The following is a 27937-nucleotide window of genomic DNA, read 5'->3' as shown; positions in this document are numbered from 1 at the left end:
CAGAGGTGGGGCAGTGAGAAGGTGATGCTTGAAAACGGTCAAATGCTTAGATGTTTTTTTATTCTATTCCTTCCTCAAGATACAGTCTTTCCAGAATCCTCTCTTACAAAACAGTTTTCTGAAACGCCAAGGTTGCTTCTAACCCTTTCGCCAAGGTTGCTTCTAACCCTTTCTGTTCAGAAAAGGAGCAGAGAACTATTTACTCATTTTAAGGCTGCTGATACCAATGATTAAAACTAATAATATTATTCTTGCCTCAGATTTCTGGAACAGATTGCTTTTGTCTGCTCTTAAATGTAAGCAAATACCTGGTTGAGAAATATAGGACTACACTAACAAATATACAATGGTTACAATAGAAAAGATATATTTATATAGTGGCAGTAGTAAGGCCTGAGAAGTAAACCATAACCTTGGCTTTGCCAAGATATGTCATTTAAATAGTGTCAATTTCAATTTTGTAATTTACAAAATGAGATTTCAGGCTGAATATTCTCTTTCAGTTTTAAAATTATAAAAAGATCAAGTATTAGCTTCTAGAAAAGCTTAGCAATGCTTTTTCATAATAAGTCACTCTAAATAAGGAAATATTTAAATTAGCATTTTACTAATTTTAATTTCATGGATCTATTTATCTTTATAATATAAAATATTATATTAATTAATTATCTAATATAATACATAAGCATCTCATTATCTTTCACTGTATAGTGACAAAAATTCATTAATGCCAATTCTGGTAGCTATTATATATTAAGCAATCTACACAATATATTAATTTTAAGATGTTTTTGTAACTTTTTTCTGTATATTTAATGTAGTATTCAACACTTACAAAGAAGATATTGCAAAACATAATAATAAATAAATTTTAACATATCACTGTACTTAAGAATTAGTGTTATTAGGAACATATCCTCAACAATATACTATTTCATTTTGCAATCAGTTATTTAGTTTTGCATGTTTTTTTTCAGCTTTGCAAAATTCTACCATATTTGAATGCAATCTTCTGAGACATTTCTGAAAAAATATTTCAGTCAACATTTTGTTTCTAAAATTGTCCCTAATGTTGTAGTTATGTTGCTATTCATTTATTTTCTCTATGATATAAATAATCACATGTTGCATCTATTCAGCCGTTGTTGGACATTCGTAATTTCCTGTTGTTGTTCCTATTAATTGTGCTGGTGGTGTATGTTTTCAAGAGATTTTCCTTTGGATATGATCCAAGGAAATGGCTGGATCTTGGACGTGAGAGTAAACAACCGTATGAATTATTACATGTGGTTTACTAATTTTCAGTCATTCCCATTCGTCTGTATCCAATCCAGCACTTGGAGAATCTTGTCAAACTTCTTAATATTGTGTCAATATTGTTGGGATTAAATGATAACTTATTTTGGTTAAGCTGTATTTCTTTAAATACTATTGATGTTGAAAACTTTTTCACGTTTATTTGCCATTTATATTACTTCTGTTAAATGTTTGTTCTTCGTTTTACCCATTTTTATATTGAGCTATCTCTTTTTCTTATTGATTCAATACATTGCACTGTATATTAGAGATACAGATCCTTTGTCAGTTGTGTGTGCTGCAAATATTTTCACTCATTTTGTGACATTTTGTCCTCTTTGTGGCATATTTGGAGGAAATGAAAAAAGCCACATTTCACTGTAATCAAATTTATCAATGCTTCCTTTATGATTGGTGCATTTTATATTTTGAAATCTTTCATGAGCTTTAATATACTACATGCTAATATTTTTTCTAAAGTATGTATAGTTTTTGCCCTATATATTTAAGTCCTTAATTATTCAATATGTATTTTTGTGTATAGTGTAGTTATGGCCCATTTTATAATGATGATAATGACATGGTAACAAACTTTACTAAAACTATTTATTTATTTATTTATTTATTTATTTATGGCTGTGTTGGGTCTTCGTTTCTGTGCGAGGGCTTTCTCCAGTTGCGGCAAGCGGGGGCCACTCTTCATCGCGGTGCGCGGGCCTCTCACTATCGCGGCCTCTCTTGTTGCGGAGCACAGGCTCCAGACACGCAGGCTCAGTAATTGTGGCTCACGGGCCTAGTTGCTCCGCGGCATGTGGGATCCTCCCAGACCCGGGCTCGAACCCGTGTCCCCTGCATTGGCAGGCAGACTCTCAACGACTGCGCCACCAGGGAAGCCCCTAAAACTATTTCTTGATCAATCTGTACTTTCCCCATTGATCTGCAATAGCATCATTACCATATATTAAATTTCTATATATAGTGGATCTGTGGCTGTGTTCTGTTTTCTGTTTCTGTTTGTCTATCCCTTCGACACTATCAAAGTGACCTAGGTTCTAATACCAAATAATAAAGCTTGATAAATGGTAAAGCAATTATCCTTTATTGTACTTCATACAAGTCTGGACAATCTTAGTACTTATAAATCTTAGAATCGGCTTTCAATTACTGTGAACATTTCTCACTGGATGTCTATTAGATTACATCAAAAATACACATCAATTTGGAGAGGCTGGCTTTATTTATATATTTTGTCTTCCAACCACATAGGCAATATACCTCTTAATTACTTTAGATCTACTTTAATGACATTCAGTAAAATGTTTTGCATATGTCTCTCATATACTTTGTTAGATTTATTTCAAGGATCCTTATAGCTTTGTTTATTAACTATTGTTAGTTTTTGACCATTAAGAATAATGTTTGTTGTACTTTTTGTTGTTGTTTGTTGAACGTATCCTTAATCAGCTTGAGAGGATACATTCTGTTCCTAGTTTGCTAAGAGTTTTTTTTTTTTTTTTTTTTTGCTTTGTTTTGTTTAGAATGTATGGATATTAAATTTTATTTTTTGTTTTTTTCTATGTGTATTAAGATAAGCATCTATGTGTTTTTTTGTCCCTCCTTTAATTCATTAACTTTTTGGATAATGTTTATGCTTTTTAAAATTCCCTTCTTCGTTTCTTCTCTCCCTCCCGCCTGCCTTCCTTCCTTCCTTCCTTCCTTCCTCCCTCCCTCCCTTCTTTCTTTCCTTGGTTTAATGCCAAACTATGCAAGCATTCCTAGAACTAAACTGATGACAGACTTTCATTTCCATTCCAGTAGAGTGGGTTTGGTATTATTTTGTTTAGTCCAATGACAGCTAATATCTCTCATGAATGGGAACATATGGTATTGATGTGAAAGTTTTACTGGCCACAAAAAACAAGTTGTAGAGTATTTCCTCCTTACTCTGTCTTCTGGGGAAAAGATGTATAAGACTGAAGTTACCTGTATCTTTAACTTTAGATAAAATTATCTAGGCCTGATTTTTTACCTAAAAATTGAGTTTCTTTAGTTATTGTAGTACTACTCTGATTTTCTACTTCTTTTAAAAGTACCTATGGCATGTCTAATCCATCCATTTTCTTAATGGATAATTTAAAAATCCATTATCTTTAATATCTTCTGTGTATGTATATATATTCCCTTCTTCCTAATGTGTTTAGTTTTTGCCTTCTCATTAATTTTTCCATTATGAATTCTTCAGTTTTAGCTTTGATGCATAAAATAAACCAAACATTTATCTTTTCTTATATCTATCTCAGAACTAATAAACTTACTGAAATATGAGAAGACTGCACTCAAGAAGTATTTTAAAATATTAACTGTAATATTTTGATGTTTACCAGAGTTATATATGAATTCCATGCTAAGTTCTAATTTAAATTATTCTTTATTTTTCCCCAAGTATGACTTGACACCACAAACTGCATATATTCTCCTGTAAGAAAAATTTTACCCTGGTGTAAAGAACTTTACTTTCTATTTTCTCCAAGTTGATTTAGACTTGAAACCTTGAATGTTTTAAAGATCATGTGATTTTTTTCCAACTACTCTGTTTTTCTTAGATTAATGATGAAACCAGTTGTTCATCCCTTAGACTCTGACAGCATACAATGAATTCTGACAACTTTCTCCCATTTCAGTTCCTGAATAACATGTAATTTCCTTGATATGAAAAAATATCATTTTAGCATTCATGTCATGCCTTGGTGTTCATTTTTCATTTTTCTGTAAGTTAATGAGTTCTAACAAAGAGTGCCATCATAAAGATGTCTTTTGCCAAAAGTCCTGCTGCAGCATATGGGACTAGTGACAAGCTACAGTATTAAGGAGATTGGTTTTAAACCAAGCCTCTAAACTGTGCATGGAAATACTAAATGCATCCCTATGTGTTTTGCAGACAATCCGAATTTGCTGAGCCATGTCACAGTGGTTATTAGAGTTCTGGATGTCAATGACAATCCACCTGAACTTGCCAGGGAATATGATATTGTTGTCTGTGAAAATTCTAAGCCTGGCCAGGTAAGTTAATTTTTTCCTTCCTAGCATTTGAATGGAAGAAAAATAAGCAGTTCTATTTCTATTATTCTTAGGTATAATCCTCAAAGATCCCCCAGTGTTATTTTTGTGCTTAGTAAAAATAATTTTATAAAGCTTTATCTTAAGTACCAAATAGATTTTTTGAGACTCATAGAAAATACATTTTCTCCAGATCCCAAATGTAATTCAACAAATGAACTCATTCATGTATGCATTTATTATACGAATAAAATGATATTGAATGATTTGGGTACAGCCCTGTATTAAATGAGGAGGAAACAGTGAACTTTTCCTGTCCTAATGAAGCTTAGAGACTAGAGTGGGGAGGAGAGACTGGCCTGGTCTACGTATTTTGGAGGGAATGAGGGAGTCACACACAGTGGCCATTGAGTGATATTGATACTAGAAGATGATTAGGTTTTAACATGAAGAGTGTGAATGATTGGTGGAGGTGGGGAGAGTGAAGGATGGAGAGAAGAGCTTGAACATAAGACATGAATCTGGATGTAACACGGCAGCCAGTTAAAGGAGCATGACAATTCCGAAGGGAAGCCAGTGTTTTGACGCCCATAAAGCAAGTGGGACATGGGAAGGGAATGTGCATCTGTCTTCTCTGCTGTGTAACAAATTACACAAACTTAGCAGCTTAAAACAACACATATTTATCATCTCATAGTTTCTGCAGATCAGAATTCTGCTCATGGCTTAGCTAGGTCTTTGGAGGAGTCTCATAAGACGTAATCAAGCTGAGTTCTTACCTGAGGCTTGGGGATCTCTTCCAAGCTCACGTGGTTGTTGGTAGCATTCAGTTACTTTCAGCTGCAGACCTGAGAGCTTCAGGATGTTCCTTGGCTCTTCAGTGTTCCCCAGAGTTCTGAGATGCCACCCAGAGTTTGTGTGTGTGTGTGTGTGTGTCATATGGGCTTCCCCAACATGGCCACTTACTTCATCAAACAAGTAAAGAGAGTCTCTCTGGTGAGTCTGACAGTCTCATATAATGTAATATAATCAGTGTAATATATCAACACTTTTGCCACATTCTGTTGGTCAGAAGCGGGACGCAAATCACAATGACTTTAGGGGAAAGGATTACAAAGAGTCATGCATTCCATGATGGACACCTTGAGGTCTGTTGGCCACAGATGAATTGAGAAAAGTCAAAAGGGTCTAGGTCCAGCTGAGTCAGATAGCCCCTTTTACTATCTTTGGCAAACCAGAATAAATATATCATCCAAAATTATTTTAAATCATTTTGAAGCTTGTGACAAAATTATAGTCCTGAGAAACATTGCCTTGTGTATTTGTATATGAGGGACAATCAATTATGGCTTGCTAAAGTTATCATTGATTATATGTTTTTAATATTTCCAGGGGAGGTATTTACATATATATAAATGGAGGGCACTTTATATAAAAACATGAAATTTTCTCATGTTCATTTCTCACAAGAAAATTAGAAAATATGAATGAGGACAAAATGACTGAAAATTATATTTGAAAGTATTTACAGGTTATCTGGTTTACTCTTAGCAATGTATTAAGATTATCACTTCCAGTGCTTAAATATTTTTCCATATCACCATTTCAAAAACAGTAAAGAATTTTATGGTACAGATACATAATGATTTACTTACCAAATCATACTTCAATTGTGTTAGAAATGGATGCACACATCCTGGAATTATTTTCTTAACATATATTATACAAGTACAATTGAGAAAAATGTTAAACATGCAAATAGAAAATTTAGATTTTAAAAAATTCAGCCACTTAATATAGGATTTCAATTTTGGTAATAACAGATTAGACATAGCTGAAGAGAAAATAGTGAACTGGAAAGTAGGTTAGATTAAATATTCATGTTAAAGCATGGAAAGACAAGAAGATAGAAAACATTAATAAGAATATGAAAGATATGGAACATGCAGGTCTAATACACAAGTTATACAATTCTCAGAGGGGTATTAAAAAAGAGAATTGGGCAGAAGTAATATTTGAGGAGATCATGGCTGAAAATTTTTCCATACTGTTGGCAAGCAACAAGTCAAAAATTCAAGAAGCATAGAGAAAAACAAAAACAAAAATCTAAGCAACTGTTTACAAAAATAACTATACCTAGATGAATTGAAATAAAATTTCAGAAATAAAATTAAGTTTAAAATTTAAAACATCTAGAGAAAAAAGACATAATACTGTTAGGGGTAAAAAACGGATGTAGTGCCAGGCAAAGAGTTCTTAGATGACACCAAAAGCATAATCCATAAAAGAAAAAAATTGATAAGTTGGACTTGATCAAAACTAAATATTTTTGCTTTCTGAAAGATCCTGTTAAGAGGATAAGAAGAAAAACCACATAGTGGGAAAAGATACTTGCACACCGTTTATCCAATGAAAGATTAGTATGTAGAATATAAAAATAATACTCAAAACCTTTAAAAGAACAATTTCAAAAGCTGATTATTTAATCAGGAAGAATGAAAGATAAAAAAAAAAAAAAAAAAAAGAAAAGATAAATCCAAAGAGCCAGAGATACTATCTGACAACCATGAATTCTTTTGTGTACCAAAAATCGTCCTTAAAAATAAAGACAAGGGTCTGGGGCACGCGGCGGCGGGCGCGGCAGCGCCGGGGAGGCGCGGTCTGGGAAGCCAGCGGCCGGGGAAGGGGCTTAAATAAATAAATAAATAAATAAATAAATAAATAAATAAATAAATAAAGACAAGAAAAACTCGTATTTAGGCAAAAAAAAAAAAGTGAAAATTCCTTGCCAATACACACATTAAAGCTTTTTTTGGAAAAAGAAAAAGGAAAATAATCAAATTGGCATCTTGGAGTGGCAAGAATCCTTAAAGACCAAAGCAATCAGTAAATATATTGTTAACAATAAATTATTAATGAGTGAATAGAAAACAAAAGAATATTTTCTGGGGTTTAAAATATACATAGTATACATGGGAACAAGGTATCAGAAGGAAGGAGACAAAGTTAAAATATTCTAAACTCCTTAAATTTGGGGTAATTGATAAACTACTAATTTATAATAGATTTTATGTGTCAAGAATGAATACAGTAATTTTTAGTTTAAGTAATAAAATAGTAAAAGACTATGTAACTAACAAGATAATAGATAATAACTAACAAGATAATAGATAATAACTATGTAACTACTAATTTATAATAGATTTTATGTGTCAAGAATGAATACAGTAATTTTTAGTTTAAGTAATAAAATAGTAAAAGACTATGTAACTAACAAGATAATAGAAATTGGAATTTAAAATACTCCTAAATAAAGTGATGTTGACAGTTTTATTTCTTGACCTTTATTATGTTTATTAAAATGTTCATTCAATTAAATAATTCACACATTTACAAAATTGTTGCATGTGATTTTATCTTGCTTTTTTATATTTTATGATACAAAGATAAAGGGAAAAAATCGTTTTATATAGGACCTATTTTCAAGGATTCTAGAAGGGCATATTTCAAAACTAAAATATAGAGAATAAAATATGAAGTTTATAACCAATTTAATATTTCCAAAATAACCCTGTGAATTTCTGTGACGTGTTTAAAATTCAAAGTTAGAATGACAAATTTTCATATTTGCTGTTGAGATATAGTTTTGTTTTATAACACAAGATAAGCAAAATAAAAGAGAAAGGCTTAGTACACAAATTTATAATAGCTAGGTAGAAGTCATGGTAATTTTTTTAAAAACCAAGAAATAAGATAATAAATATGGAACAAGTAGAAAAATAAAAAGCAAACAAATATAATGTAAACTTAAAGAAGTATATATCAATATTTATGTTAAAATAAAATCACCAAAATATTTAAGAAATGTCTACAGAGAAGATTATTTTGCTGAGAGTTTTAGTATGCTTCTGCCAGAAACTGATAGAATAATCACATAAAATTTTATTAAGGAAACTAAAAATTGAATACCACAATTAACAAATTTACTGTTTAACAAATATAGAACATTGCAATGAACAACTTTAGATTATGCATTCTTTCAAAATTTACACAAAACATTGACCAAAATTTACCATATTCAGGACCACAAGGCAAGTATTAATAATTTTCAAAGAATTGGTCTCATTTTTATTACAATAAAATAATGCAAGATACTAATTCAAAAATATTGCTAGAAAAACTCCATCAGAAATGAAGAAAGACACTTTTAAATAAGCCATGAGCCAATAAAGTAATAAAAATTGAAAATATTCAAATGGAATGATAATCAAAATATACTGTATCAAAAAGGAAAAAAGGGCAATCAGTGTTTTACTCATTTTATGCTGACAACAAACTTTGAAATCAAACCCTGAGAAGGATATAATTTGAATTATAGATATTCTCTTTCATGAACATAGAAATACCATAAATAAAATATTGTCAAAGCAAATCCAGAAAAAATAATTACTTTAAAATGAAAAGGAGAAAAATTAAAATTCATTTTGATAGGTGAAGCCAAAGGTTTTGATAAAGTTAAACATTCATTAATAATAACAATACTACTAATAATAGTGGTAATACTACTATACAGTAATTGAATTTGTGAATAAAATTGATACTTGTGCTAAACATAAGGTCAATATAAATGTATTTCTTCTTTTTCTTTATATTAGAAACAATTAGAAAATGAAACTTAAAACACTCTACCATTTAATATCACTTTAAGAAAATAAAATATCTAGAAATAAATATTGCTTTTCTTAGGTATCAATTACCTAATCTATAAATAACAACTTTTAGTAAACTTAGGACCTTTCCCTCACTGAATCTTTGTTTCTTTGGGTCCTAGGTTATTCAGAGAATTTAAACTTAGATCATTTGAAATGTGACATAAAGAATCAAAAATCATCAGCTTTTTTTAGATGTTTTCTTTTTAGATTATTTCTTTTAAAAATTTTGTTTTAATTAACTAATTAATTAATTAATAATTTTTACTTCAAGGATAAAGTGTGATCTTGTATTAGGAGCAACTCACACATACCAGTTTTGTAGGTGTAGGTGAAATTACTGGATTTCTGAGCAGATGATACTCAGCCCTTGCTCTTGGATCAGCTGATCCTTCCCCTGTGGATGTAAACATCTTCTCAGTAATCGAAAATGCTAGTCTCAGTTTTCTGGCTTGAACTCTCTTCATATCGGCAGGTGACCTTGACTTTTTCCATTGACCTTGCATGTTGTCCACTTTTTGCTCATGAGGAAGTCCATTCAGGCATTCTCACTGGCCATGCTCTCCTCTTAATGTCACATTGTTAGCCTGGGTCCTTCTGTTTTACCCTCTACACTGACCACCTAAACTCTGTAGCCTTCCTAAGAAGTAATTTAATGTGATGTTGACAAGTGCTCTCTTCATCTCTAAAATGAAGAAAATTGTCAGAATTTCAGGGCCCTTCCAAGCCTGAGATTCTGAGTATATGACTAGATAAGTCTTAAATTCCTTTAAGTGTGGGTTGTCCTGTTCTCCTCAGGTGAAAAGTTATTCCATTTTTTAGAGAGGGCTAAATCTGTGACAAACCATTTCTTTTGTGAGTCTCATTAACCATTTATATAGTATTTATCTTTTTTTCATATAACTGTTACTATTTTCAAGAAGTAATTGCTAGACCTAGCCCTCCAAAGTTCTAATATATTTTAAGTTATGTGAATACTGCTTATTCTTTGTAAACTATATTCACATTTAGCATCATTGCTGTCTTGAGTATTGCATGAGTTTTTATGTCGCTGTAAGAAAACTGGATTCTTTATGTTATCTGAGCTTTTGTTTCCAACTCTTTCACCAAAATGAATTTAGACATTTCATTGAGGGAATAAAAACATCATTTTAAAAGTATTGCTTATTACACCTGCATTTAAAGAAATCATTACCCATTCATGTAGTCAATTGTATGATTAACCCATTACAGTGGAAAATTGTCTGAATCTTCCTATTATTTAATTTTGAGGTCTTTGGTTCATTTACTCTTATGGTTGTAGCATTTCTGGAGAAACTGTATATTTTGATGCAGAGATGGAATAGGAAACTATTTAAATAATGATTTGTGAAATAGCTTTCCTGAAGCGTATTTGTATTGCGACAGTTCCTCCTTCTGTGACAATTGCTTTTAGAATTACAGATACTTCTGTTATGGATGTTGTGCATTTAAATGTAACAGCATGTGGCTACAGCAAAGAGACTGGTCTTTTCTGAAAGCAGAGGTTCAAACCACATGTAAGAGCAGAGTTCAGGTCGATTCAGGTATCAATATAAACTTCAACAATATATTTCTCCGAGTTAATATATTTTCCTGTTCTGAAAAAAATCTTTTAAGTACCTTGCATAAAAAAATACTGAAAAGAAAATCATGCATGCATGAAATTTGAAATCAGTTCCCAAAGAAGAGTGAATTCAAAATAGTTGAGATGTGCCTATACCTAGAAACTTTGAGAAATAATAAAGGGAATGCTTTCTGTCTTATTCATATTGACTTTTCCCTCTGTATTTTTTCTTTTTAGAAGTAAACTTAGAAAACATAACATATAAAAGAAAACATTTTATTACGTAACACCAGCCTCTGCCCCCATGATATCCATGGTATTATTGATATTATTAACACTACAACTTTGTATGAAAAAAGTTAACTAGATCAGTAGAGATTTTATATCTTATCAAAGATAAACCTCAGCTAACTAACAAAAGTTGGTATTATTATCAAATGAAATGATCATTTGAGATGATATTATAAGGCAAACTCTATTAATTAAAAGAAGATGCAATGCATTCCATAGAATTTCCTTTTTAATTTGTTTTAGTTAGGGTTAGCTCATTTACCAAATAGAAGACTATGTTATTTGTATAAATTTCTGACAATATTTTTCCTAATTAAAGTACTCTAGAAGTGATAGATTTTAAATATGTTTTAAACACATTTAAACAAGGGGATACATTTATTTAATAAAAGGAATATAAAATTGGTTTTAATTATTTTCTACCAAAAGTGAATCCTTATTCATGGGCATTATCAAAAAATTCTGCTAGTAATTATTTGTAAATACCATCCATCAATTTGAGTTTTCTCTCCCTTTGTTAGAGTAAATCTCAGATCTTTCAAAATAATCAAATACTTTGTGTACTTATTGCATAATGTGCAAGTGATAGAAAACATTGGAGTCCAGTTAGAAGGAAAGAGAGTCAGAAAATAAATTTTTTATGGATCATACATAACCAACTAGCTGCACAGAGAGCACAGGTAGCACAGTGTAGATAAATCAATAAGTCTGAAAGAACGGTAGAAAATATTGATGAATGGAAACATGGCAATTATCTGATATCTGCCAGAAGTTTAAATCTTCTAAAAGTCATAAACATGTTAACTTATTAAGTATGTTTTCTATCAAAAGTCTGAGGAAACAAATAGAAATCCCATTTCCTAATGAAAGAGAAAAGGTGATTAGTAAAACAACCAAAAAAGAAATTGTATATACCTTCTCTCATCAAGAGAATATCTAGGAGTTCTAGATTAAAAAAAAAAGACCAACATACTAGGTTTTTAGAAGCATCTCTCAGAAATATTATGGAAAAATATTTAAGTACAGATGCATGTCCAACAGTTCTACAAAAGTTCAAGATGAATCGTTCACTCTTAAAATGTGGTAACCAACTTATCATTTACTATGTATATGAGACTGAGACCCTTTCTGAGGAAGAAAAATTTGCCATAAGTGAGCTTCCTGGTAAATTGAGATTTGAAATTACCTGTAGAAAAATGGAAGGGATATTTATATTTTAGAGATAACAAAAAAATAATAAACATAATATAATATGAATTATATCAGTGTTTTACAAATTGAATAGGCTCATGTTTGTAAAAATTTAAGAAAATTTAAAATAAGTGATAAATTAACTTTGAAATGAGAAGAAAAGAAAATTGTTCCAAAGCATTGATAACAGAAAACATAAATAGCTCAGTTTATTTAAATTAATTGTTCTTTACCAATCCCCTCCAGCGTTACATTCTAGGATAAGAAGTGAACTTGCAAGTGTCAGTATGTTATGAGGTATCATTGAGGAAATAGGATTGTAAATTGGAGAATCACAATGAATGAAGAATAAGAGTGAGAAGACATTTATTTTCCCAAAGAAAAATTTATACCACCGTCCCTTAGAATCTGTGGGGAATTGGTTCCAGGACCCCGCCCCCCTCAGGATAACAGAATCCACAAGTGCTCAAATCCCTTATATCAAATGGTGTAGTGTTTGCATAAAACCTACACACATCCTACCATATACTTTAAATCATCTCTTTTAATATCTTATAATACCTAATACAATGTGAATACTATGTAAATTGTTGTAAATATAATGTAAATGCCATCTAAATAGTTGCCACTGCATGGCATCAAGTTTTACTTTTTGGAACTTTCTGGAATTTTTAAAAATATTTTTGGCCCATGGTGGTTGAAACCACAGATTTAGAACCACGGACATGGAGGGCTGACAGTATTTCTTTTATCTAACCCTGAAAACAACCTTGAAAATTTGATATTTTATTTCAATTTGATACTAAGTAACTAACATGTAGAAAATGTAGTTGTGCTCTTCAGATTTTGCACACTCTAAACGCTATGGAGCTTTTCCTGCGCTTGAGAAAAATCATAAAGATTGCTTCTGATTATCCATCAGTTTATTCTATTTATAGTCAAAAGGCGATAACAAGAAAAAATATATATATCTGTCCAGATACTAGTTGTGCTTTCAATGAAAAAAAAAAAAGCAACTTGTAAATTTTCAGTTCATAGATAAATAATATGGAGGGAAATAATGAAGAGAAGAATGATAGAAACTTCTTGGAATATGTAGGGGGAGGGGCCTTCACCCAGGATCTCCTGCTGAGAAAGTAAATTCTGAATGGTGATGGGAAAGGGTATAACGAATGAGCCACGGGAATATATGGAGGAAATTGATCACTTCTATACCCTGAAGCTCTTTCTTCACTTTCACTTCATGAAGACACATGCTCTTCTGGTCCTACTCTCCCTGATCACTCATTCTCAGTCCCTTTATATTCTTCCTTATCTCCCTCACAAGCTAACAGTCTCAGTACCTGGAGAGGAATTTAGGTTTTAACTGTGATGCATTTTGGTGGATTATCTCACCTGTAAAATATTGAAATACGGTGAAGCTGAGTAAAATGTTCTTAGAAATCGTATCAATTTTTGAAATGCACGTACTATATTTCATATGCAGGGAATACTATTTTTCTGGCTCTACTTTCCCTCTGTTTTCAATTTCTCTAAGGAAAAGCTGGAAAGAGGACACTTGAGCTTTAGGATACTAATTTTTTTTCAAAAGGAAAATATCATCTTGCTTGTTTGTTTCAATATTACTTTTAAAGATTGTAATGACTATAACGATCGGAATGTGTATGCTGCTCTTAGGCTACCTGGGATTTTTTTTTTTATATATTCTAACTTTCTCTGTTCCTTAATGTGCATAAAGTCCAAATTTGGACTTTCTCTCAACCACTAGGGATGAAAAAATTTCATAAAGCTCTGGGCGGTCTAGTTTTACCTCTGCCACGTTTTTACAGATTTGAGGCACATCACGCTCCTTTTGGGACTCAGAGTCCTCGTCTCTAAACTGCAGGGGCTGGATCATGATCTCAGAGGTCTCCTAAAACAAAAATTATGACTCTAGTACTTTTGCATTTGCTGACTGAGACCAACATGTACAGAAAGGCTGTTCTACATCAACACTGGGATATTGGTATTTGTACAAACCATATTTCACGTCTCCCCAAACAGGTGTTCGCACAGAACCTTACAACTAATTGGCCCCAAGGTACTGTGGGTAATAAAGGAAAAAAAAAATTAAATGTTTGTGCCATGCTAGAAAATAAAGTGTGAATGGTTATATGGTGTGCCATAATACATTTCTTAAAGTCTAACGCAAGGGAGAGCAAATTAGCTGATACTTTTACTAGAATAAGAATTTGAAAACACTCAAGTTGGATATTGAAAATGTTATAATATAATTAAAATCAAGGGAAGAAGCCAAATTAAATTTATTACTTAATTTTGTCTTTTCTTTAGGTTATTCATACCATCAGTGCCACTGATAAGGATGATTTTGCCAATGGACAAAGGTTTAACTTCTTTCTTGATGAACATCTGTCTATAAACCCAAACTTCACTCTGAAGGACAATGAAGGTGAACATGAATACATATATTTTTTGATCTATGTGGTATCTGCTTTGACTTGATATGGAGTAGGCCTGAGCAGCTTTGCTTTATTCTTATATACTCATGAACAGCTTGCAAATCAACATTCAAAGTCAGTTTGATGTTAATGTGTTATGATCCGTGAATAGCTTGTGTTTAAAATTGAGCCATATGTACAAATAACTTTCAATGAGTTTATTCAGAAGCATCCCTTTAAACAAGAAATATACATGTAATATGCTCTTGGGCAAATTTTAAGAGAAATGTTAGCTGACAAACATGTTTATGAGAGCTGCTGCAACTGCTAGGAGGTGGAAAAAATTTAAATTAGGAAAAATGAAAAATATGTCCTAGGGACCATTAGAAAAGGAACTGCAATGTTTGAAATCATCCTGCTTTAGCAAGGCTATCAAGATGTGCTGTACAAATTATATTTCCCCTTGTTATTATGAATATTTTTCCAAAATATGGGTAGATACATATGCATAATTACAGAGCATTGTGGAAATTTTTGAATTATTTTTGTTTAACCTTCTTATTGTGTAGGGAAAAAAGAACATAATAACTAGAGAAGATTCACCATGATTTAGATTCCTTATTTGGTAGATTCCTCAAAGTTGTGTAAAAGTCATTCTTCCGTATGGAAGGGAAACAGCAAGCCACTCAAAATGTACAGTGCTCTGACTGGCATCAACTTTCTTCTTCTCAAAACTAGTTTTTGATCACATATATCTGAATATACTGTTATTTAGGATTTAAGATGTGCCTCAGAATCACATGAAAGAAACAATAGCACATACATTTTGAAGTAAATAGTTAATTCCTTCTCTGTACCCTTCATGGAGAAGCATTTTCAAATTCAAGCAAAAATAAAATCACTAAATGACAACCCGCTAAACATTTTTTCCATTATCCCTAAGCCTCCTTAAATAATCATAACAGGGATACTAAATTGTGCATGTGGCCATAACAAAATTCATATAAAAATACCAAGCTTGTTTGTCTCTCTCATTTTAACTATCCCTGTGGTCAGCTGTACTTATGGCAATACATATTTATCCATGTTTGTGTATGACAAATTGTATTTAATTGACTGTTGAACATTTATTTACATCTGAACATCCCACCCTACAATCCCAAATGTATTTAAATATTATAATTAACTATGCTAAATATCTGAAAATAAATTCATATTTTCCCATATTCGAATAATTGCATAATTTGGAGAGCATTCAACTTTCTGCTTTAGTAGATTGAAATTTACTATATTTAGAAACACATATTTAGAAATCATACTTATATTTCAGTTGAATTTTTCCATTCCAATAAAAATTTTATTTACATTTTAAAAGTAATTTTAATTTGATGATATTACAAAAATTGACTTAGATTTGAAGATGTGCTGTAATCTAGCTATTTAATGTAAATAACTCCCGAAGTATTTTAGAAAAACAAGAGAATTTTACTGTTGTTGAAACCCACATTAGTGACTAAAAGTCCTTCATTCAAGATGATTATGCCTGGAATTTCTCAATTTAACTAATGAATATATTCAAAAGGTCTCATTTTAGTTGTATGACAATATTACCAGTGCTGGGAACTCACATTCAAAAAATTCCCCTCAAATATGTACACACTTTTGAAAGTGTTTATAATGCTGATGTAAATTTTTTAACATTTATTTTAACCATATATATGAATGCTTTAAATCAGCTATGCCATCTCAAGTATGTGATGCCTGTGGGCAGTTGTATGGGAGTAAAGATGTTTTAATTTATTTTTAAATTCATTTAATTTATTTTAAACATTTTTGGGAATTGATGGAATTATACATAACACAAATAATTTCTTTCAGATAGAAAAAGCAGCAATTTTCTGAAAAAAAGATACTAGCACATAGGTGAAAACACATGCTTGAGCAAACAGCCTTGTTTATGCTAGATAAGACAAGCCACCAAACTTCTCTCAACCTCAGTTTTTACATCCATTAAGTTTTGGTTTGAAATATCTACTTTGTAGCATTGGGGGAATTAATGACGCTGTATAAGCATATTAGAGTCAAGATGGATTTTTCTCTAAACAGAAGGCAGTTATGGATAATAATTTATAAAGATGAAATTTAAAATGGAATAGTCATACCAAAATGAATATATACATATATTCATGGGTACATAAACACCTCTCTGGCCAACAGCCAGAACAGACTGCAAAGAGTAAGAGTCAGCAAGTCCAGGCCTACTGGATCCTGCAGCTTGGTCATTGCATTCTGTGAGTTAGTAAACATTTACATGCCCCCAGAACATAAAGAAATCCAGAAGAAAAAATTAAAGCCATTGTTCTTCTGTGCCCCCTGCTTACATGAACACGAATATTCAGGGCACAATAGAAACCAGACAGAGACTCCAAGCCAGCATGAGTGATCAGGAAGCCACTGGTTTAGTGGCCTCTCCAAAACTGCTTTATGGCAAAGAGTGAGTAGAGACAAAAAGCTGTTTCCAAAATTAGACAGAGAGAAATGCTTATTGTTGTGTATGATAAATCTGAAAGTCAAAAAAACAAAAGATAGTCAATAAATAATAAGAAATAAATCAGAAAATGAATTTACTCTGAATCATGCAAAATACATAAATGAACAGAAAAACACTTGAATATTAGCATGTTTAGCATTTTCAAAATTAAAAAAAAGAACATTTTTTTAAAAAGACTGAGAAGTGATTACATGAAATGAGACAATGAAAGAAAATATTTATATAAAAATAATTTTAAAATCCTTATTAAAATAAAATACAGTTTTTGTATAGATAAAAAAGTACATAACGTGACATGAAAATATATAGATGTTTAGTGTTATACACAAAATTATATATAAACATATATACAGAAATTAAAATTTTAAATTTTGTTTATATATATATGTATGTATATATGTCAAGTATACATAAGATATATATTAAAATATAGGTATTAAATATATAGAAATGTATATAGAACTATATCTAGAAATCACATAGATTTAGTTATACATATAGACTATATAGATATAAATTATCCATACATTTAAAATTTAATTATGTGTAAACATATATGTATATATACATGTATGATGTATATATGTATATGTGTATATATATGTATATGTTGTATATACACACACACAGATACAAAGAGAGAACAATAAAAAAAATGCATTACTTCTAGACTGGACACAGAGAGATTTAACAAGTCAAACATAAAATCCATTAATTCAAGCAAACGAAGTTCAGATACGTCAAAATTTTTAAAAATTGTGAATACACTTAACAGATATGGAATATAAAATATTTGGAAGAATTAGAAAGAAATTATAGCAACAAGCAATATGTGTAGATAAAATTGCATGACAATTTTTCAAAGTTGAAAATATGTGGACCCTCATGATTAACATGAACACCAGGGACTTCCCTGGTGGTGCAGTGGTTAAGAATCGCCTGCCAATGCAGGGGACATGGGTTCGAGCCCTGGTCCGGGAAGATCCCACATGCCGCAGAGCAACTAAGCCCGTGCGCCACAACTACTGAGCCTGTGTGCCACAACTGCTGAAGCCCGCGCGCCTAGAGCCCGTGCTCCACAAGAAGAGAAGCTACTGCAATGAGAAGCCCACGCACTGCAATGAAGAGTAGCTCCCCCTCGCCACAACTAGAGAAAACCTGCGTGCAGCAACAAAGACCCAACGCAGCCAAAAATAAATAAATTAATTAATTAATTTTAAAAATTGGCTATTATAAAAAAAAAAAAAACACCCAAAGGCAAGCAGAAAATCAAGTCTATACTTGAATATGCCAATTTAAAAGTGTTAAACCTCAAAGATAAAGAGAAAAAATATTTAATCAAAAAGAAAAGGCAGAATATTTAAAAAGCAATAATAATTACATCTAAAGTAGATTCCTGTTAAAAAAGAAAAAAAAGATGACAGAAGTTGATAACAGTTATATGCTCAAACTGCTAAAGGAAAAGAATTTCCTGTAGTCAACATTCTCTATATTTAGTTAGCAGTGGTAAGTTATCAGGAATTAAGGGAGGACAGTTATTAAAGACTTTTTTCCAATGTATAAGAAAAGAAACTTTTTAATTTTTAGCTACTGACATTTTGGCAAATATTGTATTAATCTTTGCCTTCAGGATCTCTGCAAGAAATAATAGACAAAAAAGCCTTGCAATTAACAGTTCATTTCAAATGTTAAAACTTGAAGAGTTAACACTAGAATAATAGAGAGTTAATAGAATAAGGGTCTGTAATTTCCAAACCAAGGAGAGATTTTTGAAAAGTTAAATAATAAAACTTATTTCATCAGTAGAACAGAGGTCAGAAAGTAGAATAAAAGATGCAAAATAGAAGCAATGACAATTTTATTTGAAGTAGAAAGTAGTTCAAATATACCATAGTCACAGATTAAATATCATTTTTAAAGATATTTTATTTTAAAAATAGACTGTTATATGCTGCTTACAAGAGATATGCCAAATGTGATAGGAAATTTTACATAAAAAGTTAGAAATATTTAGCTATTGCTTAAAAAAAAACAGCTATTGCTGAAAAAGAAAACATTTCCAAAACTAGTTTTCTTAAAATAAAGCACATTTATTCATTTATTTAGCTCACATTTCTAAGAATTAGCAATTTCTGATGGGTTCAGCAGGACAATTCTGCTAGTCTCAGGGTATTTCAATCACTACAATTAATCAGCAGTGTACTGAATGTTCTCCTCAGTCCAAAAAAGATAAAACAAAACAAAAATAGAGCAAAAGAAGAATAATAAATAGAAACAAAACATAAGATTATCATTGTTAACAAATGAGATGCAATTGTCTTTGTGAAAATTTAAAAGGATCCACAGAAACATCTTAAGAAACAATTGGATAGATTGCCAAATTTTGGAATACAAATAAATGCCCCAAATGGCTAGATTTTCTATATGTAAAAAATATGAATAAATAGCAAATCAGATAAATTTAAAATGGTAAAAACAAATCAAACAAATTAACAAAAAACTCTTCTAAGATCATCAGAGAAAAAATATCCAATAAATAATGTTCAAGTTCACCATTATGAGAATCAATGTTACTGAAAATATTAAAAAACACAAAAATAATATCTTTACCCCATTAGTAAATCAACACTCAAATTTCCAAATTAATCTATAAGTTAAATATAATTTTTATCATAAACTGAATTTAATAATCTGTTAATAAAATGCAAATGGTAAAGGGTTGAGAAAAGCAAGAATGTAGGAAAAGAAGAAAAAGGATGTGTATAGTTAGAGGAAAGAGAAGAAAAGAGGGCATATCCTAACGTATCAAGATATTATAAAGATGGTAAAGATTTACATCTCTATAAAAGGAAGAAATGGCTATCAACTAAAGCAATGAGTGTTTGGAGTACCTTTTCTTTGAATGGATGTATTTGCTTTGATAGATAGGACTCTTGCTTTCTTGAACAGAATGTTAGCTCAAGGAATAATCTGTTAATTGTTTCCTCTAATTATTATGAAGATGATATTATAAAGATATAAAGGTAGTGTAAACCCTGACAGCTGGCTTTTCTTTTCTTTTTTTTTTTTTGTAATGTAACTGCGTGACTAAAATTTGATTGATTGACAGGGATCCATTTCAAAGAAGCAGCCATTTCAAAGATGGCTGTCTTGAATAAACACATTGTCAGCCACTAGCAGATAGAAAGCCAGCTCTCCCATTCCCTTTTGTTCTAGAGATTTTTGGGTGATTTCAGTAACTGATCATTTGGGCTTTTTTTTTTTTTTCTCTTCCCCAACTTTAAATTCCTGTTCTTACGTTTTAAATTCATCTGTAAAGAGTGAGCTTGAGAAACTCTAGGCCCCTACCCTTGACCACAATAAAAGCTGAATCCCAGAGACATATACCTTAATAGTGTTTATGCCTGGAATCATAGCTAATGTCCTCATATCAACTAAGAAGATTTTCCTCCATCTATACCCTGGTGGGATTCTCCTATTCACAGCCCAGATCTGCTTGATAAATACTTAAATTTAAGGTAATGTTTCATGTTGTTCCAGTTCTTTGCCATCTTTTTTAGATCTTTCCTGCCCTATGTTTTATCCCTCATTAATTTGGAATCTGCTAATTTATCTGAACATTAGAGAACAAATGTCTTCTTAAGTGTTCCATCCTACGTATATAAAAGTTTCTTTATTTGGGGCCTATTTTTGTTTATTATTCACTGTGACATAGGTTAGGAATATACTGGTAGAAAACACCAGCATTTAACTAATATTCTGCTCAAGGAAGCAAGTGTCCTATCAAATCAAATACATGCACTCAAAGAAAATGTGGTCCACTCACTGCTTTGGTTGATAGCTTTTTTTTTTTTCTTTTTTTTTTTTTTTCCTTTTATAGAGATATAGATCTTGTGAAATTCTCTATAATTTCTTTTATGTTTTCTATCTTTTTTTCTCCGTCTATTTTCTTGAACATATTAATCTTAATGATTTTACAATCACTGTCAGCTAACTCTACTTTCTTAATAAAGTGATAAATTTTCTTTTTGTTTTTCATCGGGGGACTGGGGAGACAGGACTGGGATATAATGGTCTTGTTTCTTAATATCTCTAGCAATTTTTAGTTGGGTGTCACCCATAGTGTCTAAACCTAGAAGAGTCTCAAATCGTAATATATTTCCTCAGAGAGTGTTTGCTATTTTCTTGGATGAGCAATTAGAGAGGGGCATCATTACAGGTGAACCTCAGAGACATCTTGGGTTCCGTTCCAAACCGCCACAAAAAAGCAATTATCATAATAAAGTGAGTCACATGAATTTTTTTATGCTTTCCAGTGCATATAAAAGTTTTGTTTACACTATACTGTAGTCTATTAAGTGTGAAATAGCATTATGTCTAAAAAATGTACATACTTTAATTAAAAAATACTCTATTGCTAAAAAATGCTAACCATCTTCTGGGCTTTCAGTGAATCATAATGTTTTTGCAATAGTAACATCAAAGATCACTGATCACAGGTCACCAAAACAAGTTATATTAATAATAATGAAAACGTTTGATGTATTGTGAAAATTACCAAAATGTGACATAGAGACACAAAGTGAGCAAATGCTGTTGGGAAAATGGTGGCATTAGACTTGCTTGATACAGGGTTGTCTCAAACTTTCAATTTGTAAAAAACCCCACAATATCCACGAAGCACAGTAAAGCAAAGCAAGATAAAAGGAGGTATGCCTGTACTTTAATCCAATCAGGGTAGGATTGAACTAAGTCAAGGCTAAGTCAATGCTAATTTGCAGTTTTCTTTAGATTCAGCCTGTCTCTGAACTATCCCTGTCCCTAAGTCATGGCCCTCTAGGGCTTTCAACTGAGAGCCTGTTTGTGCACTAGGGCCATTCACCCTGGTCCCCTACCTTAATCATTGTCTGTTCAACAGGAAGAGATGGAAAAAAAAAAAAGCTCTTCTTTTCCACTTAGAGTTTTAGATCTCTGCTAAACTTTCAATTTAAACTTTCAATTTAACAAATATCTTTAGGGAAAATCAGCCATGTGTTTAAGGCCCCTTAATTTCCAGTATGACTGTGGGCCCAGGAGGGTGGGAGGGAGGGAGACGCAAGAGGGAAGAGATATGGGGATATATGTATAGGTATAACTGATTCACTTTGTTATAAAGCAGAAACTAACACACCATTGTAAAGCAATTATATGCTAATAAAAATGTTAAAAAAAAAAAGAATGATTGAAGGGCTAGGACATGGCATAAAAAGCTGATCATTTAAAGCTCGAAACCAAAAAAAATAAAAAAAATAAAAAGACTCGGTTAAAAAAAAAAAAGTTCTCCTATTTTCTCTGTCCCCAGCTTGGAATTCCAGCCTCTTGTTGGCTCCCAGGATAAACAAATACATTGTAATCCACAGTTCACCTTCCCACATTTTTGCCCTCTCTAGAATTTTACCCCCCTACTTACCTCGCTTCAGCAGTTCTCTAATGTCATTAAACAGAAATTTCCTTGAAGATTTCAGGCTTTTCTCTCAGTTATCAGAGAGAGTATTGGTTAGTCAAAAACTACTGTTTTATCCATATTACGTTTTATACCGCAAGAACCATTTGGCAAGTTTCATTAAATAGTTGGGATATAAACTGGGCTTGGAAGAAAGGGCACAGTTCATTAACAATCTAATTATCATTAAGATGCTGGCTGTCTGGTTGTTCATGTATATGCTACAGATATTTGTTCTTAAATTTTAATTAAAATTAGTTCAGAATCCCATCCTATGTACTGAGCAAAATCAAGATCCTCTCCAAAATTTCTTGAGGATTATATTATGCGAGTGGGGTATACAACATTGTCACTCTTTATGCCACTCACCAATTCAACCATTTTTTCTCTATTTCTCTGGCTTTTGTTTTCTCTGTTACTCTTCCATGCCTGCTATAATCTTTCTCCTCAAAGTACCACATGCTCAAAACACAAACTATTACCAAAAGTAGAATGAACAGAGTTCAGGGAAAGAGAAGACCAGCTTGGCAGTTATCTGAAAGGGATAACAGAATGAAGAAAACTGTAGCCTAAAAACTGATGTCAAACTCATTCTTTTCTAAAAAAATCTTTACTGAGATAACACGTACAGCTAAATAAACTTAACCTATGGACGGATCCTGAAAATCACCTCCAAAGCACAGAGGCATTGAGAATCACAGGAAGATATTTAGGTACTGGCCCAAATCTACCCATTAAATCTTACTGTATAAGAGGAATCCCTGGGATTCAGAGCTCAAAGAACCTCCCTAAGTGGATGATCAGAGAACATTGCAGGGTCATGCAGGTTGAAGGACAGAGGCAGTTAACATATAGTGGGGTGTACTTAATATTAGAAAGAGAAAACCATACTTAAATATCTAAGGAAGACTTTTTGAGTTGATGCATGCAAATATTACCAATTTAAATATTCGGGTAAGGTGATAAAATTCAAATGGACACTGCTAAAACCTGAATTAGTAACCAGAAAGATCAAAGAGGAGGCAACACTGCCCAAGAGAACATTGCTTTCTCCATCACAGCCTCACAAGGTGAGCTGGGAGGTGGAGTTGTTCTCCTTGGGCACCTCCCTGCTCCTCTGAGTCTTGTGGCATTTAGCTGCCTCTCCTGGTCCCTATCATCTACCATCCCTCCAGTCACTCCCCCCTTTTTGCCAAAGTCTTGGGAGCACTTTCTCCATCCATACTCGAAATCATAACTGGAAAAATTCAATGCCCATAAAAGCAAGTGGGCCAGCGCTTCAGACACCCAACACTCAATACCCCACAGTGATTGCCAAAGCAGATCCATGTCTTTAAATGACAAATGGGGTTATTTGACACCCTGCACCTCCCTAATCCTAGCACTAATCACACTGTGACCTCTCTCCCATTTAGACTGTAAGCTCTGTGAGGACAGGGATTTTCGTCTGACTTATTTGCAGCTATATTCCTAACTGCTACCAGAGTGCCAGACACAGAGGAAAGTTTAGATACAAATTTGTTAAATGAAAAAAAAAAAAGAAAAACGAAGGAGAAGGAAGCAACATAGAAGAATGTTTCAGAGTTCGACTCAGGAAACCAGTTGCCTCAATCTGAAACCAGGTTCCTCTGCTAACTATGTGTGAGGCCATAGCCAAGTTCTTGCTCTCAGTGTGTTCCAGCTTCCTCTTTTGTCAAATGGAGATATGGAAGCAATTAGTACCATTTCATTTTTATGAAGAGAGATCAAAATACAAAGACGTTGAAATCATGCACAAAGTGCTGCAAATTATAAAGGGCACAATGACGATAGCTAAGAATTAAATAAATAAATAGATGGAAAAATAATAATGAAATATCTGAAGGAATTACCTTGAGTGAAGGAATATATGGGTTATAGATCCAAAAATATGTATAGTATCCCTAACTTGGGAGATAAGAAATAATTTTACAAATTTCCAGATAATGAATTTAAATTGTAAAGAGAATAATCAGTGCTGAAGTACTCATTTGCAAGATTACAAGCTAATAGTCAATGGACCTTCTTTCAGTGACATTTCAAAGAAACAACTACAATAAAATACATCTCTGCCTATTTAAGATGACACTCATATGACAATTAGGGAAGGGTATTTTAAAATACTGAATGCCTCAGAAAATAAAAAAACCATGTGTCAATTATAGTAAAATTCTATTGACAAAATATTTGGAGCTATAGCAAACAAATGAAAATAAAATAAAATAAAAATAAATTTCTGAAAAAGTAAAGACAGTATAAAACAAACAATATATGATTAAATATCAAACAGAAATAATGATTTGAGTAGCATATATTCTCATAGAAAAGCAATAATGATAATATGATAGGATATATAATATTTCTTAAGAAATGTCTATGAAATGCACTTTGAATATTTTCAGTAAGAATATACTCATGTATTGTATTGAATTAAAAATGAAAAAAAAAAACACCTGAAATACACACACACACACACACACACACACACACACAGACTCAGCCCTATCCCCTCCCCTGACATTTTACACGGGGCTGTCCAGTGTGTTCTCCAGCCTCACACTGTATTGCTATTCACGACCATTCTTATTCTCCTTTCTTAGAATGCTTTCCTCTAAAAGAAATTCTACAGTCAGCTCTTAACATTGTTTTTTTCCTACCATTCAGTCTTCAAGGCATTGTCTGCTGTGTATGAGACAGTGATCTAAGTTGTCCAGATGCAAGGAAATAAAACACATAGCTCCTGCTTTCAAGTGACTCTCCATCTATTTGGGAAAATAAAGATGAAATGAAATGTAACTTGCAGTTGAAGGCAGTGAAATGTGAGTTACTTTAGAGAGATCACTGAAAGTCCTATAATTAAAAGAAGTGGACCATGATTTGACTTTACAGGATAGAGTCCATTCCCTCAGGTAGAGTGGATCAGAGAATACTTTTCAATGAGGTGGGGAATGGAGACAGCATAGAGATGACAGAATGCAACATTAGTCCTAAGAATCTAGCCAGGGAGATGTGGCAGAGCAGAGACATGAGCATTTTAATTCACTATTAAAAACACTAAATATTAAGCACTGTGCTGTATTTTGTGCTCCCCCCAAACAAATAAGATATTCTGCCATTAATTCTTTAGTTGCTCTAGTACCAAACTGTGGCAGATAGAAAAATTTTTGCTAAGCAACCGTCTTCAATATTTATCTGGAAAGTTATGACCCCTTACCTATTAAATAAGAAACATTTTGATTTGGAAAACAGCCAAGTGATGGATTTCTATTTTTTTAACAACATATACAGCAAAACGTATATTGTAAATACGTTTTTTGATAATGACCTTATTTTTATCATTAACTAATATACTGGCAATAATACAATTTTATTTAAAATTAAAAACTGGAGTTCAGATGATAATTTTTAAGTTACAGCATTTAAAAATTATATTACCTTAAAACAACAATGAAAGCATGATATGTTTTCTGATTAAAATGTAGTTTTTTCCACAACCATCTTCTCTTTAAATTGTGATAGGTAAACTTTTCATCTTGGCATCAAAGAAATCCATTGTTTTAACCGAATATCTATAATAAATGAACTATAGCCATAATGTCATAAAGTCTGGGAGTCTAGGCTTACCCCAGGAGGGTCTGTGAATACAGTACCTTTGTTCATTCATTTTGTGATAGAAAAGTGTAACCTAATCCACCAATATAAAATCATCATTTGTCTACAAGTCTGTTCTGCTTCATGATCTTTATGCTGCCTCTTGAGGGACTAGGTTTTATTTGATGCAAGGAGATTTGCCAGACTAATTCCTAGGCTTAATTCCGCTGTCAAGTGCATTTGTAAATCTTACAGATTTTAGTAGGAGAAGAGATTATTTTTAACTATGTATATGTTTGTATCTCTGTTTATTTTCAGGGTTCTAAATCACATTTCATGTGCCTTTCAGATTGAAAATCCTTATCGTAATTTAATTGATAATTTGCTATCAAGAACACCTACTACTCATATTTGTCTCTAGGTTATCTTCTTTAGATACATGTTTTCCACTTCTGTAGACATTTCCAGTCTTTAAAAATGAATGGGTTCACTAACACAACATTGTAAAGCAACTATACTCCAATAAAAATTAATTTTAAAAAAGAAAAAAATGAATGGGTTCAAATAGCACATTCTTTTTAAAATAGTGAGTGAACTGCATCAAAAATGACCATTGTAAATCATATTAAATGGAAGATTCTGTAGACTGTCACTTTCACCTTGTTGCAGAATTTTGAAGATTTTTTTCCCCTTGGTTTTATTACTTTTTATTATTTCCTTGTAATATTACTTTTAAAAGTGAAGGTCTTATTATTTGTAAGTTTTATCATTTTTAACAAAATACTTAATAACCATTGTCAGAAAATACTGATTTTCCTTGTGGCTGTTTGGGTTTGGTGAAGGAATATCTAAGTTTATGTTGCACTGATTTTAAGATAAGGGATATTTTCAAATTTGACTATGAGCTGTTAAGAAGATGTCTTTTGGGGCATTTTCATTCAGATTTCATAGTCCACTGATAGTGAAATGCAGTTTTTTAGTTTGATACATATTGGAAATCATGAGAAATTTTACATTTATTTTATACTTCTTTGGCATTGTCAGATCCCTAGTAGTTGATATTCCCATCATTTATTTTTGTCCTTCAAATGAGAACTCACAGCTGGTATTGTAATGTGCTTAATGTCTCTGTAGATTATAACCATTTAAAATTCTGTTTTTTTCCCACAGGGCTTCAAGAGACCATTTAGCATTTTTTTCTCCCATTCCTAAATAAAATAGCACATACACGGTCTGTCCTGAGAATATAGTTGCAAATGATGCCTCAAACAGCCTCTAGGGGGTGTGGGAGCACCTGTGCCCCAAGTCACTACTGTCAGTGATGAGGCTGAGACGTGAGACACGTTGTTTTTGTTCAGCTACGAATCTCCTTTCTCCTCCCGGTCAAGTCTCAGTCTTCACTTACTAGCATTTACCCAGTCATACTTGATAGACTCACACTATCCTTTATGGGAAGGCAGAGACTCAAAGCTTGACTAGTGAGAAGGCAAACAGTCTGTAAGCCATCATGACCCCAATATGGGAAAGGGTGACTTGCAAATGTAGTGGTTTGTTTTAGTGAGTCTTTTGCTCTAGATAGAAAAATATGCTTTTATTCTCTCCTTAGTGATTTTAACCTCTGTTGACTTTTTTTTTTTTTTACTTTCATGTATTTTTTTCTAATGGGTTTGTCAGCCCACACCTTATCACCTTCTTATATTCCTACTCACAGTGACAGCAAAAAAAAAA

At 32.2% G+C, this 27937-nt stretch overlaps 1 protein-coding gene across 2 annotated transcripts in view; it reads left to right on the top strand.

Moving 5' to 3' along the window:
- The window catches only part of CDH18 (cadherin 18), a 324131-nt gene that overhangs the window by 279982 nt on the left and 16212 nt on the right, over positions 1-27937 (top strand). For both annotated transcript variants that reach the window (XM_061187670.1, XM_061187671.1), the window contains 2 exons: positions 4235-4356; positions 14461-14578. In XM_061187670.1, coding sequence (XP_061043653.1) covers positions 4235-4356; positions 14461-14578 — 240 coding nt within the window. The remainder of the gene's footprint in view (positions 1-4234; positions 4357-14460; positions 14579-27937) is intronic.

This window comes from Eubalaena glacialis, chromosome 4, assembly GCF_028564815.1.
Source record: "Eubalaena glacialis isolate mEubGla1 chromosome 4, mEubGla1.1.hap2.+ XY, whole genome shotgun sequence".
NCBI classification, from domain to species: Eukaryota; Metazoa; Chordata; class Mammalia; order Artiodactyla; family Balaenidae; genus Eubalaena; species Eubalaena glacialis.
Note: the sequence above shows the minus strand (reverse complement) of the source record. Positions and strands in the feature narration are given on the sequence as shown.